The sequence below is a fragment of the Arvicanthis niloticus genome, chromosome 12 (genome assembly GCF_011762505.2).
Source record: "Arvicanthis niloticus isolate mArvNil1 chromosome 12, mArvNil1.pat.X, whole genome shotgun sequence".
Classification (NCBI taxonomy): Eukaryota; Metazoa; Chordata; class Mammalia; order Rodentia; family Muridae; genus Arvicanthis; species Arvicanthis niloticus.
In genome coordinates, this window is record NC_047669.1 from 37401265 (window position 1) to 37419036 (window position 17772).

Here is a 17772-nt window from a genome sequence, read left to right on the forward strand (position 1 = left end):
ATTAGGCGAAGTTACTGTGTCATGGTACCTATAGTAATTATGTTGTGTCTCTTCTACTAGACTCTTTACTTCTAACCCTACTTTATATTTTTTGGGGGTCTTCCCTCTGTATTCCCATTCCCATTCCCAGTGTGCTGGGCTTTATTATTTTAGGGAAATTTTATTAACTGTTTGAACACCTTAAAGACTGAACCAATAAACATTGAAGGTCACAAAATATTCCACCCATCCCACACACAAACACACACTCAAACATGTTACATATATGTATATACACAAATTAAGTACTTATGATCTCTAGATCATAGAATAGTTTAAATTTGCATTTTTCTTTCTATATATTAAAACAACAATTTCATTGGATTCACTTTACCATGTGTACATTTGTATGATATGCATGCGTATGTATGTATCCTACATCTACCTAAAGATTATTATTATTTTTTCCGTTGGACAAATCAATGGACGTTAGAAGGTATACGAGTTGTCACTGGTAGCACTTCATTTGTTACATGGCAAACAATAGAGTATTGTTCTAACTTTTCACTGTGCATCTCTCATTAATGCCAAATGTCTCTTCCTTGCTAGCACCACGCACAAGGAGATTAAAGAGCTCTAGAAACGGCCTGTGAAGAGGCATTGCAGAGACTCAAGCCTCCACCTAGAGAACAAATTCTAACAGCAGCCATCAACCCCACTTCACAATTCTACTGCAGTCTATTCTAACAGCAGCCATCAACCCCACGTCACAGTTCTACTGCACTTTATTCTAACAGCAGCCACCAACCCCACTTCACACTTCTATTGCAGTGTACTTACTGAACACCTTGACTAGGGTAGGGGCCTCAAACACATTGTCTTCGGTCACTAGCATGCACACAAATCTCTTTTCATCACTGATCTTTGCGTTGCTGATAGACAATGTGTAGTTTTCTGAGAGGCTCAGTCTGTCCTTGTACTCTGGTACATCATCATACTGCACACTTTTCTTTGTAGACGATCTGAATGCAATAAATACTGGGGACCCATCAGGCTTTTCCTAAAAGATAAAACAATAAAGCACATTGAAAATAAACACAATTCATGTATTTCAGAATCACACAATTTCCTTTGCCATGCTATTTTATATGGGATTTTGTTGGTGGCAGTGTTGAAGTGTGATGGTTTTGAGGTACCAGCATCACTTAAATCTTTGCTTACAGAAAGAAAAATCACACTTCACATGGAGCAAAGTAGTTGGTTCCCTCACAGCTTCATACAAATGGATGAAATGAGAATACCAAGGTCTCAGAGGCAGTGCTCAACTCGGCATGATGTAGTCTTGTTTATTATACTTCCAAAAAGTAGATGAAAACAAACATAAAAATACAAAAAAAAAGTTCAGAAAAAAATCACTCAAGTGGTGGGTGGGTCACACAGTTGAGCTTGATAGATGGTCTTGGGAGTGTCAGGCAGCTCTATTGGAAGCATTTATTGCTTTAATGCCCACACTTCAAGTGTTCACATCAGTTGACGAGCATTGACGTGCTTGTCCTGTACACCATGTACTCAAGTTTTCATGGAGGAGGAACAACCACCCTGGCAAACCACCCTTTTCACTAAGCAAGACTGAGCTTAACCACTGAAATCTTCAGTGTTACACCTAAGGCTTAAAACTTACTTAGAAAGGAATCATGAAAACATTATCGATGTAAGATGGAACCTGAAAAGGGAAATGGTGCCAAGAACACTGGTCCATATGGTACCCTTTCCTCTCTGGTCTCACAAAAATCCTAGGAAGCAAGTTAGTCTAAGAAAGGGCCAACTATCCCCCATTATTTACCAAACAAGGGCTTTGAGGACCTAATGTATGAAGAAGCATAGTTAGAAGCTAAGCAAATATTAAGATTCTATAGAAGCTTATTAGTTTGATTGGGTTCGTTTTCAAGTAACTGTTAGTTGTGATTACAAAGCTTATTTAGGAATTCAAAAGGCCTAGTTTCTTATGTATGCATGTACATGTATAAATATATCAAGAATGTTTGTCTTAAATTTGTAGTCTTTATTCCATTTTAACAGTACAAATCCTTGCCTTAAATTATGCCTTTCCTGTGGAATATGCGTTATTAGAATACCTTAGGTTTCCATACTCACTCTGTTTGCAATAGATAATAATTGTTAATGTTTTAGCACTTAATTACACGGCAGGTGCTTTCTCTAGGTTATCTGTGAAATGATTAGTGGATATAACATTCATAATAAACTTGTAGATTAGATTTACAGTATTAGTCTCACTTGTACATTAGCCAATGAAAGTAGCGTTTTGGAGGAGGACTTCCCATGGTTCCACCAGTGAACCTCACTAGTGTAGAGTTTTGAGAGCAACATGGGTACCTTTAGAGTACACTTCAGTAATTCTGACAGTGGTGTGATTCCTCTTCTCAATCAGTCACTGTGGCAGATGCTCATGAAGAGGACAAAAGAGAGGAAGGCTTGGGAGGAGTTGACAACTATTGTCTTCACCCATGGGGAGTCTACAGTGATGGGAGGAATTTAGCTATCTTCTTATGTTTGCTCACTTTCAGTTTTTCCAAACATTCTGCTCTTCTTCCAGCTGATTACATTAAATTAGAGCATGCACAGTGTTTCTGTAAATCAACACTGACTTGAGAGTCACTCAAATGCATCTCATTAATTTATTCCTGGAGCTTTTTGCTTAGTTAACAATTTGAAAATAGCCCTTATTGATTGGCTTCCAGCACTATTGTGTCAATTCAGCTTGTGTGGAATCTGGTCCCTATGTTATTCTTAAAATGTGCTATTACCACACGAGTTTATTTTTTTCTCAGTTGATTCCACATATTTTAGTGGCCAATTTGTTTCCTGAGTATATTACATACTTGGACTTGACTTGATTCCAAGATTTGGACGTTGAGGATTTCAAATAGATTTTTTCTTTAACATCAGTCTTCTGCATTTGCAGAGAACAAGAAGAGTTCAGAATGACCTGAAGTGACCTGATAATGAGCACATACTAAGACACAGTGTGATGTGTCACCTACTTTTCTTTTTTTTCTGACACATGTCTACAGTGTGGCTGGGGAGATGAACCCCACAGTTGTAGTAGCTGACTTCTTAAATCTGTACTTAGCAGTCCTAAGTATTTTGACAAGCAGTCAAAATACAAGCTACTGTTAAGTATTTTGCTATGAATTAATCACGTAACCCTCAGAACAACACTGTGAGGAAGATATCTCATCTTCATAGTAAGAAAATATGCTTAATTCACCTGTCCATGGAAACTCCATTGGTCTAATTTCAGAGCTGACATTATAAATGGCCATGCCTGTTTATCCCTTGAGTGCAAGCTTAGGCACTTTTGCCAAAATGTATTTAGTATAACATATTTTTTATGGGAGATACTTTAGGTAAAAACATTTGTGGTCAAAGAGACCTGACAAATGAATCCAACCAAGTTCTCACACAATTCACAATGCATTTAAACATAACTACTACTCTGAGAAATATTGTAATAAACAAACAGTTCATAAATCATCCAGTAACCAACAGTGTTCTCCTTATGCAAATGTCTGCAAATATTCAAGGACTAGGGAAATATGCTATTGTATTCCAGGAAGTATCTATGTACTTGAACCTTGCTCACTGCTGTAAGTTGTTTGTGGTCCTGCCATGGGAAACTGTACCACAAAGACACCTTTTGTTGATTTGTGTTCAACCAAGGTATTAATCTATGTTAGCTCAGCTACCACACCCACCTTCCGGGTTCTCTACTCTCCATTTCCAGACTCACCTGCATTATTTTACCTGACATACTATGATGAATTTAAGTGTAAGCAATGGATAAAATCAGTGGTTAGATATACAATTGTTCTGTAATATCAACACACAGAAGAGTCAGCAACAGACTCAAAGCTGATTGCCAGCTCCCATGGCAATCTGAGTTCTCTAGATACTGATCTATGTAGCCTTTGCAGTAACTACAACACACAGAAACTAGTGAAGAGAAAATGACCTCTTCCATAGAACTGTACTCTGCACTTCCCTGATAATATTCCAGAACTCTGCCTTTCCCTGTTCTTCTAAAACTTATGGATGAATGGTTCGGACAAAGATGATCTATAACTTTTGAATTATTAGATTTATTTAAAATAACATTATTATATAAGCATGGATTTTATTAGTATATTCAGTATTTTTCATTATTCTATACAAGTATGCCCATATAAATATTATGTCAGTATTACATACTCATATACTCTGAGAGAGAGGGAGAGAGAGAGAGAGAGAGAGAGAGAGAGAGAGAGAGAGAGAGAGAGAATTTTATTTTAAAAAATCAAGCCCCAGGAGGCTCACACTTACATATTTCCATTTGCCAAACATGAGGTTCTGAGGTACATCAAGTCGGCAAGGCATGACAATGGTATCTCCATATGCTGAGTTGACAGTGTACCATCCAAGACCTTTGGGCAAAACAGAAAAGAGATTTTGAGGGTTGTCCTGAAGCTGTAACAGAGAAACACGAAAGAATTTACAAGCTGATTATGTTCTTCACAGTATTTACTAGAAATATATTTCACAGAAACACGAAGCTGTATCAAAAATAACACATTCAAAGATCTCAAAATATCTTGAAATACATTTTCATGAAACTGATTATCAGATTTACCTCTTAGAAAATTAAAATTAAGTCTCAATATCTATCTAAAAATAGCTCAAGTAATAACAAAATTCAACAACAAAATTCAACTTTATCTGGATGGAGAAAAGCTAGTATTCAAGTGGCTGATTTTTTAGACAAAAAAAAATCCTACTAAATTTTAGCTATTCATAAAACATTAACATGCTAAAATTATAGTACAAAAATTCTCTCCTCACAAAGAGCTATTCACAAAGTGGTTAGCTGCTGCACTAGGGCATCAATCTAATTTAAAATGTTGTTTGTTAATATGATACAAAAAAAGAAACAGGTCATTTCATTCTTTATTGAGCTAAGTAATAAAATTAAAATGTGAAAAGAATAATTTTGATTAAGAATGTAAAATACTTTTTATATCTGTTCATAAGCATGGAGTTTTGAAAAACCTTAAGCTTTACAGACATAGAAAACAAATGCCTTATGTTCTTCCCCCAGAAGGACAATGTGAAAATTTAATAGTAATTACATAACTTAAAAAGAGGAAGAGAGAAGGGTAGAAGGATGATTAAAACAAAACAAAGCAAAACAAAATCCCAAAACAGGTAAGAGGGATAATTTCCAGTCCTGAGGAGCACAGCAGTGTGACTATAATTCACAATGGCTTGCCATATGCTTTATAAGGAACTGGATGAGAGGAGCTTACAAATATAAAATTGTTATAAAGAAATGGAAGTGCCCACTACCCTGATTCCATCAGAACATATTATGGATAAATATAGACAGATTACATCCTACTCTGTACATACGTAAAACTCATACCTGCTAATTAAAAAGAAAAAATTTGATATTTGCATTGACAATAGTAGCAAGTAAACATCTCAGATATTTCAACTTAGTAGTTTTACAAAGCTCTTTAAGGTTTAAGAAGCTCTTGGGTGAGTTCCCATCAAGGAACGCCATAGATAGGTATAGAGCAAGAAGGGGCTATTTTAATCTGCAGGGGAAAAGCATAAGCAGATGTTGTTTCGTCCAGCAGGTGGTGCTAAAGGGCAAAGCTGAGGCAATCAGCAACACAATAAATAAAACCAACTTGGGACTTTCTGAACAGCAGATGGATAGTACCTTTCACTGTTACCCATTAACTGTATAGTATACACAAAAGCTTTACACTAGGATAGAAATCATTCATGTTATTAAGGAAGGAAGGAAGGTGACACAATTCCTATTCTAAAATTCAATTGGTCAAGAGGCTACTTCCTCTCTTAACATGTCTCTGTGAACAAGAATATAAGGAGCAAATACATAGCACAAACTGTCTAAGCACTTTTTGCCACTGATAAGATACAGGATACCATGCAGAACCAGTGAGACTGTCTTTTTATTAGGTATTTGAAAATGAAAGACTACATAATTGTTCATCTTATACCCGGTATCTGTTAAAATAACCTTAAACTTTCCCATATTTTTTGTGCCTCATGCTGAAAATCTTACTCCCTTTGACATTAAACCATCAGATAACAGAGGATCATAAAAGAATAAATGATATTTTACTCTTTAGTTTTTATTTTAATATTTTGCGATGCTACGGATTAATCCCAGGGCCTCAGGCAAGCGAGGTAAGTGAGCACACCAGCTCTAATACTGAACTTGGCTTAAAATTTATTATTTTTTAAAAATTGAAAATAGATTTTTCTCTCATAAAATACATTCCAAGTACAGTTACTCATCCCTCCACTCCTCCTTGCTCCTCAACCTCCCCCACATCTGCTCTCTCTCCTTCCTTTTCTTTTTTCAAAAAAGAACAGGCCTACAAAACCACAGCCAAACAGGATTAAAAAAACCAGATACAAAAAGACAAGGTAAGAGCCCTCATATCAAGACTGGCCAAATCAGCCAGTAGGAGCAAAAGAGTCTCAATAGGTAAAAGATATTCTGGTTCCCACTGTTAGAAGTTCCTTCAAAATACCAAGCAAACACATATAACACATACACAGAGGACCTGAGCAAACCCATACAGGCCCCATGCTTGCTGCTTCAATCTCTGTGGGTCCATGTGAACCTGCTTATTTGGTGCAGTGGGCCATGGTCTCTTCATAGTCCTCAGACACCTTTGAGTCCTACATAATACTGGATTTTTATATGTGTGATCCCTAATGTACACACTAACATTGAATGGACTGTTCTAATCAGCACACAGCTCTGGTTTTCTATATCAAGTTCCTGCACGTGGGAATTTTCACATGTATTTTAATTTGTGACTAAGCATAGATACAGATCAACAAAATCCACAGGAAGCCTGTGATGTCCCATTTTTATAGGAAAGGACTTGAATGAGACAGTGAATTGTCATTCCACCTTTATCTGTGTCAGGTTGTGTCCTGCTAATCGGTTCCCATTTTTATAAATCACCTTCTTTTGACAATTGGTGCTGATTCCAAGGTGGGCCAAGCAATGTAGTTTGCAGAGAGCTTGGAATCCCTTGATGTGAATGAATCCTTCATAAGGTAAAGGGAATCAAGCAAAGGCCTTTTCCAAAATGTTGATCATTGCTCCTGCCAGATATTATTTTTCTCTTCTATTTTTATAGAAGATTAATATTCTATACATATGCCAGATTTTGTGACAGGTTTTAAAGCTGCATGAATCTGAAGTATATCTTGTTTTATTACTATGATCAGAGCACAATTGTGGCAGGGAAAAGAACACACATTTTAAAACTCCATATCCTGACACTTAAGAAATTTAGTAAGACTATTTATTATTTGAATGTGGTGACATCTTTTCCATTTTACTCATCCAATTAATCTGTTTGGAAATCAGAAATAACTCATAACCATGGAACTTTGAGATATTCTTATTGTTTCCTCATATTCTAAAGGCATTATGTTTTGCATGGGTAGAGAACATGGATTCTATCCTTCTATGTTATTTACTGTAACGAAGAGAAAAAGCAAAACCTAAAAACAAACACATTTCATGGTAGTTCATAGAAGCCTCTCTTCTCTCTCCTGTGTGATTAAGTACTGTTTGTGCTAATTTACAAATGATACCAGAAAATGTCCCTTTCATTTCTCAAGACCATAAAGCAAAGTGGCGTCGCTTCAACAGTTTTGAAAACTCAGGGGTCGCATCTTATAGTGACAATGCCAAATTTAAATCATCCAGGAAAGGACTCTAATAAGAGAAGAAATGCAAAAGAAATAAGACACATGACAGAAACAGGGACAGCAGAGAAAGACCAACAGTCACAGATGGGATCTCTGTGAAAAAGGAAAGTACGTTGGACCACATGAGGACCCACAAGAGTGCTTACTTTGGAATCAATTTTCGAGTTGGTTCCAGTCATCAACTTGCTTCTTGTATCACTTCCTGGTTCACCTGAGTGAATGATCTGCAGGAGAGCTAAGGTGTCTAACCGCCTAGAGATACAGTAACTGCAAAGACCATGGTGATTTGGTGATGAATTAGTATCCTAACTCCTAGAGATATCTAAATCGTTGAAATGAAGGAACAGCAAGACCCGGAAAAACCTGTCACCCTGAGCGATTCTGTTTACACCTTTCATGGAAGAAAAAGCCTTTTATCTTTAAACTACCAAATCTGAAAATTGAGTTTGGCTTACTAGAATTCTCCTGCAGTTTTCTTCTTGTAATAGCCATTAACTTAATTATTGAATTTTGTGCACTACAGATTATTTGGCACTATTAAAAATATAAACTGTCACATGTTCCACCGAGAAGCTGAAAATGCAATATAAGGTAGTAGTCTGTGGATGCGCACAATATGCTTGTCTATGTGCATGCGTATCCATGTGTATATGTACTTGTGCGTACAGGCACATCTGTGTGTGAGTAGATGTGTATATCCAGAAGATAAAGGACAATGTCAAGTGTCTTTCTTCAGGTACCATCCATCTTTTTATGATGCCACTATCTCTCAGTAGGCTGAAACTAAGAAAGTAGGCTAGAATGACTGGACAGGGAGTACAAGGGATATACCTATCCCTACCTTCCTGGTGCTGATATTACAAGCAATCCTATGAGCCATGGTACCTCATTTTTTCTTAACTTAGACCCTCATGGATGCAAGTAGGCTCTTTACCAACAGCAACCCATTCCTAGCCCATTATATGCTTGTATACTCAGCCCATGTCATGTCTATACATGTTGTTTAACTGTGTTAAAACTGCCTCTATGAAATGTGCTCTACCAATTCAAGACTCTTTGCTGAATACAATAGCTTGCAAAATGTCCTGACATAAAATAACATAATTTTTTGTGCCCGAGAAGAAGGGTTTAATTGAAGCACTTTTTAAAGTGCTATTATCAACAAACAAACAAATACCCCAAAACCAAAACAATAAAACTGGAAGGAAAATAAAATGTAATAAATAAAATTAAAAAAAAATCTCTTGACCTAATTACCCTGATACATAGCATCTCAAAAAATGGAACATAAAATGCCCTCTAACTATAATTGTATATTTCTAAAGCAAACAATTTAAAGCAGATATTAAAAGAGAAATAATGAATTGTAAGTTAGATGAATACTTTTGACTTCCAACTGAAATACTTATGAATTTAATGATTTTTATCATATTGGTGGCAAATGACTTTTCTATATAAATGAATTCTAAAGGTCAGAGTAATGATTCTCTTTACATTACTGATGGACTTCAGACTCCTCTCTCAAGTTCCAAGCAAAAACAGAATAGTATAGAGGACAGAATGAGATACAGACCCAGTATACTTCTGCATGCTGTAACTTAGCATGTGTAATTATTATTTATTGCTCTGATATTTTAATAGCATCATTGTCCTTAGAAGCACTCACTGAGCTTTGGAGTTCTGTTTGGTACCATGAAAGAGTTAAGCAGATTAATAATTGGTTCAGAGCTTGTAAGAACTAAATTACAGTTTCACTGAAATTTCACACTTATTTGAACAAATTGCTGGGGTAGGTGTTAGGTAGAAAGATGTTTGTTATTGAAAACTACCTTCGTGCTTACTTGGTTGATTCTGATACATACCTGTGCTGATATTCTTTTTTACCATATTAATGACAGGATGTGAACAGCTCTAGATGACATGCCAATACATTGTAATATCAGTTTATAGCAGTGTTGGTTACATCTGACATTTTAGGTTGGAGCTACCTTCATTGTAAGAGAACTGGACTGTGTCTTTTGAGGTTCTTGTGGCATCTCTGACTGTGCTCTTCTTACCTCTCTATAAAAATTCAAAGCCTACAGAAGCGATAATTGTCATTTCATATGCAAAATTACCCCAAACCCTATCCACTCAGAAACTTTGGTTAAGATGTAACTATTGTTTTCTTATATGCCATGAAACGGTTGTTTTGTCTTTTGTTTTTTGTTTGTTTGTTTGCTTGTTGGTTTGAGAAATTGTCTCTCTGTGCAACCTTGGTTGGCCTAAAAGTTGCTCTGTATACCAGGCTGGCCTAAAACTCAGCAATCCACCTGCCTCTCCCTCCTAAATGCTGGGATTAACGACAAAGTTCTGTAAGGCAAAGGATGGCATAAAGGACAAAATGGTAGCCTACAGAATTGGAAGAATTTTGACTAAATCCAAATCTGATAGAGGGCTGATATCTAAAATATACAAAGAACTAAAAAATCTTGACATCAACAAATCAAGTAACCTAATTTTTTAAAAAATTAGGTATACATCTAAATGGAGAATTTTTGTTAGAGAAACCTCTAATGGCAATGAAACACTTAAGAGATGTTCAACATCCTTAGTCATCAGGAAAATGCAAAATGGCTCTGAGATTCCATCTTACAATCCTCACAATAGCTAAGATAAAAAAAGTTCAACAGATAGCTCATGCTGGATAGGATATGGAGCAAGGGAACACCCCTCCATCATTGGTAGGAGTGAAACTTGTAAAACCACTTTGAAAATTTGGGGGTTCTCAGAAAACTGGGAATAGATCTACTTCAAGTCCCAGCTATACCGCTCTCAGGCTTATACCCAAGATACTCCACTATACCACAAGGACAGTTGCTCAACTATGTTCATAGCAGCTTTATTAGTAATAGCCAGAAACTGGAAACAATCTAGATGTCCTTCAATTGAAGAATGGATAAAGAAAATGTAGCACATTTACAGAATTGAGTATCAATCAACCATTAAAAACAATGACATCATGAAATTTGCAGGCAAATAGATGGAACTTGAGAATATCATCCTGAGTGAGGTAAGTCAGACTGAGAAAGACAAACATGGTACGTACTCACTTATAAGTAGATGTTAGTCATAACCATGCTACAATTGACAGATCCAAAAAAAAAAAAAAAACCTAAATAACAAAGAGGGACCAATGGGGGATACTTGAATATCACTAAGAAGGGGAAATAGATTGGACACTGGGGGCGGAGGGAAGGAGGTGACTAGATAAGGAAGGAGGTGGGCATGGGAACAGGAGGGATGAGGTCTGGGGAGGATGGAAATAGAGAGTACTGGGAGAGACAACCGGATTGTGGGGAATCTATGAGGAATCTATGTGGGGAGTCTCAGGAATCTATGGGGGTGATCCTAGCTAATACTCCTAGCAATGGGAGATCAAGAGCCTGAACTGGCATCTCCTGTAACCAGGCCAAATTTCTAATGATTAGTACACTAACCCTGTCATGAACCCTTAGACCTACAATTTTTTCTGGCTACAAGCCATACAGGAATAAAGATGAAACATAAATTGAGGGACTGAGCAACCAATGAGTGTCCCAACTTGAGAACCATGTCATCTGTGAGAGAACCCACTCTGACACTATTAATGATGTTCTCCTATGAGTGAAGATAGGAGCCTAACATAGCTGTCATCTGAGAGGTGTCATGCAGCAGCAGATAGAAACAGATTTAAAGACCCACAGCCAAGCATTAAATGGAGCCTATGGAATCTTGTGGAAGAGGAGGAAGAAGGATGGAAGGGGCCGAAATGGTAAAGAACACCATAAGGAAACCTACAGAATCAATTCACTTGGGCACATAGGTACTCATAGAGACTGAACTGTAAAACAGGGAGCATGCATAGGTCAGAATTAGACCCTCTGTACATATGTAAGCGGTTGTACAGCTGGGACACCTAGAGTCCCAGCTCTGGCTCTTACTGCAACTTGATATGCCAATACTGGTTGATATCCATGGGAGGCCTCCCCTCTTCTGAAGATAAGGGAGAAAAAGATATAAAGTAAATGAATAACTTAATTAATCAAAAAAAAATAGACATGTGTTGTCTCCACTCACCAAAACTAGTTTTAATGAAACTGGTTTTCAGGGAAGAAAATAAAATCTTAATTTAGAACAAAATAATGATTGAATCAGGTGGAGGGATGGAGATAGAAGTGGCATACAGAAACACTTCTTTTCTACCAACTCTGAACTCCCGAGTTAAATGTTTCATATTTCACTATTGCATTATGGTAGATTGCAGACTTTAGGAGTTGATATCTAATCTCCTTATAGACAAGTTTTTTTAAAGTCACAAATCATAGACGGTATGGATCATATGATAAATGAATTACAAACCATACATACAATATATATTTTATTTAATATAACAAAATATAGTTCTGATGGTAGAGTGAACTTTACATTTTGAAAGTGTGGGCCAACCCTACTATTTTATGATTCAGTCTGGTACTTTTCCACCTTAGAATTGCTCTGATAATTTGTCACATTGAGGTAAAATTTAAGATTTTTCTTCACAGTCATATATACATGTAAATTGTCAATATATGTGTGTGTGAGTGTGTAGGTGTGTGTGTGTTGTTCATGTGTGTGAATTTGCAATGGATGGAGTAGCACATCTGATAAAATCTAATGTCATTTTGACAAATGGAGTGAAGAATTTTTCCTCCCATCTCCACTGTTTTTGTCAATTTCCTTCAACTAACTTTGGTACTTAGATGTTGACTTGAGTCTTTGGGTATTAGGAATATGTGTTCAAAGTGTTGCCTATCACCAGTGTCATGTCTTATCACTCATACAAATGAGTTATACTGTGAATAAGAAAAATAGCAATTTTCTCTTCCCTTCCTTCTCCACTTCCTGTAATTAGAAATATGTCATGGTAGACATTTTAGAGTAATGATCAGGCCACTGTGGAATATTACTTGGAAGAAAATGACTATCCCATTAAACTATAAATTAGCATTAGTAACCTGAGATTGTGTTTTTAGATGTGTACTCTTCATTTCACTCGCAAAATTGTCAGTTTATAACACTCTAAGTAGTCATCATTTTATCAGATTGTAGGTCAACATAATAATCCTTGTTATGTGATAGAACCAAATGAATGAAGTTCAAAATATATACTGGGACTTTCACTGCTTGTGCTGACATTACTTTTTATGTCTTCCTGTACATGTATATCATAAGCAAACATAGACTAGCCTGTAGTGCTAGGTGAGTTGGGATTCTTTCACTATTAAGGGTATTGACCTATCACTTCCTCTTTTTAATTTTTTTTTTTTACCACCATTCTTTGGGCCCATCCATTCTGACTGATTTTCCATGCATCTTTTAACAGGCCTGTCTACTCATCTATTAAGTTGTGCATTAAGTGTTTAGTAAACATGTACTTCAGGCAGAGTGCTAGGTGTGCTTTGTGAAGGAAATATACAAAGGAAATAAGGTAGCTGTTTCCTTAATAGTAGGTGCATAACAACAAAAGCATGTGTTACAGGGATGTGAAGAAGGAATCCCAACAATGAGCCTAGGGATATTGTCTGAAGCTCCTTAGAGGAAATTCCGCTGGACTGGAACACTGAAAAGTTTTCATAAGTGGGAGGTTAAACTGCCTCAGAAGTGCATGAGGCAGGGCAGCAAGAAGTGCTGGTGACATGATTTCATCTCTTAAGGCAGACTCAATTCTTTATTATTATTATTATTATTATTATTATTATTATTATTATTACTTCTATTAATTGTCACAGAACAGATCTTCAGTTTTCACAAGGAACATGTCCTAACTCAGGTGCTTTTCCAGATTCACAAACCACATAAGGCTTCTCTAAGATAAAAATAATAAATAATAAATAAGGTAGTAGAGATCATTACATTCTTCTTTCTTTTGTCATCAGCATTTGCACTGACATTTTATTCAGACCGGGTTAAGAATATTATTTAGATAAATCCAAAATCAACATTTTAAAAATCATTTTTGTGATTATAATATAATTACATAATTTTTCATTGACTTTCCTTCCTCGAAACCCTTCCACATATCCCTTCTTGCCCTCTTTCAAATTCATGTCCTATTTTTAATTGGTGTACAAACACACACACACACACACACACACACACACACACACACACCACATTCCTAAATATAACCTTCTCACTCTTATAATGTTATTTGTATGTATATTTTCAGAGCTGACCATTTGATATTGGATAACCAAGGCATGTGCTCTTCTCTGGGGAAGTGCAGTCATGGATCTTGAAGGAGAATCTACAGCTACCACCTTACTAAAGCAGCATAATTCCTAACTACTCCCTCATTTTTTTTTTTTTTTTTTTTTGGCCTTATACTCACAGATAAGTGTAGTCATCACCCACCAGAGAGGAAACTTCTCATTGCAACAGACAAAGACCATTACAGAAAATCACAATCTATCAAAATGAAGATTTGGGGAGCCCAGTCTCAATGAAAACATCCACAAAGCAATTCTTTCACCCTTAGGTGAAAGTTCAGGAGCATTGTGGAAGAGGGAAAAAAATGACAGAGATTGAGAAAGTTTGTTATAAAATTATGTTTTCTAGGAATTTCAGGAGTTACACCCAAGAGGTTTCATCAGTGTGACTGCATAAATATGAGCTGATTAGGATAACAACAATAGGCAAGCCAAATTGAACTGGGAAAAGTCTTTGAAGCCTCAACAATACACTAAAAATACAGGCAATTAAAGACTGCTCAGAGAGAGACACAAACAAATAAACAACAACAACAAAACCCCAAAGAAACCATCAATCAAACAAAAAGTAACTGAATCATTCCTTTATTGAGAGTTGTCTCCTGGACTTTCAGTCAGGATGTAGATAAATTTTTCTGTACTTGTCATAATTTCTTAATTTTGGGATCCACGAATAAGATTTAAGGCATCTGTATGTCCTCTTAAATAATATTCAAAATATTTTAGATTATGTATTAGTAAAATGTATATTTTTTGGAAGAGGATGTAAATAATAAATCAGATAGCTAAAAGTAATTCAGATGAATAGAAACTTTAAGTTCACTCTAAGCTGAACAGAACTTAGAGAAGCACAATTTGCTAGTATCAAGCATAGAAAGGCCTAGCATTTCCATTACTGGAAGTCTGTTCTACGACAGTGTGCATATGTGTGTACAAATATATATAGTAGCATTATTGCAAATGCTGAACACTGAACAAAGTTAGGAGTTATGACTTTTTTAAAGGATTCTAAGAAAAGGAGAAATTTCCATTTTAGTTCTTTCTGTAGCCTGACAGCTATTTGATGGCAATTCCCAGTGTTTTATTTTGAAATTTTCTGAAGCACTCTAAAGTTTGGAGAAACACAATCATATAATGCTCACGCTAGACAGACAGGTGTTGTACATGTACAATTCAAGAACATGGGAGATGTATCTAGGAGGAAAAGAATTACACTGCCAGGACTACAAGAGACCCAACCACTTTCAACCCTATCCCCCAATGATGTACACATTGAAGTCCATCTGAGAGAAAGTCTGTAACTTCAATTAGCTCACATCTTTTCTGTGTGTTGAAACTTCCAGAAGGTCACATACTATTTTCGGGAAGGAGAAACTGGTTCCAGAGTGTGGAGAGGGAAGCACTGTGGTGATCAAGGGGAGCACAGTGGGAATTTGAGTGGATCGTTGTAAAATGTTCACATCAAATAAAACTAATTTAGCTTGGAAATTATTTAATGGACTAAAATGCACACAGAAGAAAACTAACAGATATGAACTTACTTTTGCAATGTTGCTAATGGCTCTAATATTTTGGTGTTTTATCCCCCCTAGAAACTCCACGCATTGTTTTATCCTGAGAAAGGGATTGAGATGCTGTGCCACAATGGAATCCTTGTGTTACAAGTCATCACTCATTCCTAAGAGATGAGTTTTTGAATAAGCGATAAAATCCATGTCAGTGGACCAAGGCACAGGTTCTTAAATAATTGACCAGCTTAAACACTTAAAACTGCTTCTTACTCTGTTTCTTTGTGGGAAGAGGTATACAGTAAACCACAAAATTTAGATTGCATGTTTTATTTTAAAGTAAATTCCCACTATGCATGACAACAAATAGGAGAAATTATTAAGTTTATTTTCTTTTATTTTGCATTTTACTCGTGACAAAAGTAAAAATTACGTATGTGATTTAGAAACTTATATGAACTGGTTACAAGGTATTTTTTATTATGCCTCTAATTATCTAGACTTGATGCTACATCTTTAAGATGCTGGATAAAAAGAATTCTCTACTCAGAGACTTAGACAATATAATGAAAATAGTGAACAAAATGTTACTTTTACATTTGTCCATTCCCTAAATTCATTTTCTCACATTAGATTGTTCCTTTCCTGGGGACTTTTTTTTTGAACTATGTAAACTAAAGAAGAAGTGAAAAAAACTATTTTTGAACACTTGCTGGGTTTAAATAATGCAATCATTTAGCCATTTTCTCAGCAGGAGACTCCCGGTTTAACTATTTAGGAGTACCATTGCTATGTCAGTGGATAGAAATCCTGTAGAGTTTACCATGTAAGTAATTTGACACTGTGGATACAGTTGAATTACTGCAACTGTAAGAAGAATAGCGGTACTGTATTCACATAAACACCACCAACAGAAAAGCAGCCCCAAGGCTTCACAAAAGACTTTAAGTGCATCATGTGAAGTAATGGAAACTTCTGGAATTTAGGCGAGCCTGTTTTCAGAAAGAGTTCACAGCTATTATGACATGGCTAACCTTGTTTTCTTCAAATATTGTAATACCATGACAACAAAGGACATCTTGATAGGAGAAAATCAAAGGTCTCCTTGATAGCTAAGTCAAACTTCCAAACAACAAATATCTAATACACTTAACAGTCCTTAATGTGGCTTGGAAAAATATATCCCAGATTTTAAGCAATAAGATCAGAACTGTTTTCAGACAGCATCCACTAATAAGAGCTTGTTTAATTGTATTGCATCAGTATCTTAGAAAGGTGCAAGCCCATTGTAATAGCAGACATAACAAAGTTTATTTTATTATTGAATTAATGAAGTACTGAGGCTAACAGGTGGATTGATAGGGTTCTACATAAACTTAGTAGATATTTGCTTCTTGGTTGGTTGAATGACCTTGTTTCACATACTGAATTTTGCATATTTCACATTAAGCATCTGAGTTGGTTTGAGAAATATCTACATTGGTTGAAATTGCTTTGTTGTTGTTGTTTTCTTCTCATTCATCCCAATTAACATTTCCTGTATCTTTCTTGCCTATAGACCTGTGTAATCAAACATGATAAATCATAAAGGTTAAAAGCTATTTATTAAGTTGATCAACATAGTTGATGGAGCCTGCTGGATGATTCCCAAAACCAAGATTTGTGTATATTACATGCTTTTAATCAATATGTTTCAGAGAATTTTCAATGTAAGTTAAAGTCTTAGGAAGAAAATCACATTTCTGTGGCATTTCTATTTCTATTCTTGACAAACTAAACTCAAATTATTTGCATGAAGAAAAAGTGTAAAATTGTGTTCAAGATATGTTTTTGAGAAAGATTGAAAGAACAGAAAGGACAAAAAAAATCAGCGTTATGCATTATGAGAATTTCTACATAGTTGGAATTCTTTTGTCTTAGGAGATCTTGTGTAGCCTCAAGGACTGAATCAGAAGAGAGAGAATGTCCATTGTAGCTTTCCTACAACATAGCTCAATCAGGCAGTACGGGGATGCGTGAACTTAGAGATATAATGCTGACATCTATTAATATTTTAACAATCACTTTTCATATATTCCATTTTCTCTGACACTCATTATTCTTAATTGATGAGTGGGAGGAAAAGTGGGAAAGAACAAGATAATTTAGGAAGGTGAAGAGTAGAATAGGAAATATACGAAGTTCTATTGAAA

The 17772-nt window shown here is 35.9% G+C and overlaps 1 protein-coding gene across 4 annotated transcripts in view; it reads right to left on the bottom strand.

Annotated features, from left to right (window-relative positions):
* Window positions 1-17772, bottom strand: part of Alcam (activated leukocyte cell adhesion molecule) — a 186594-nt gene that overhangs the window by 43830 nt on the left and 124992 nt on the right. For all 4 annotated transcript variants that reach the window (XM_034515733.2, XM_034515732.2, XM_076943016.1 and 1 more), the window contains exons 2-3: window positions 4360-4460; window positions 820-1039 (exon numbers count right to left, since the gene is read on the bottom strand). In XM_034515733.2, the coding sequence (XP_034371624.1) occupies window positions 820-1039; window positions 4360-4460 (321 nt within the window). The remainder of the gene's footprint in view (window positions 1-819; window positions 1040-4359; window positions 4461-17772) is intronic.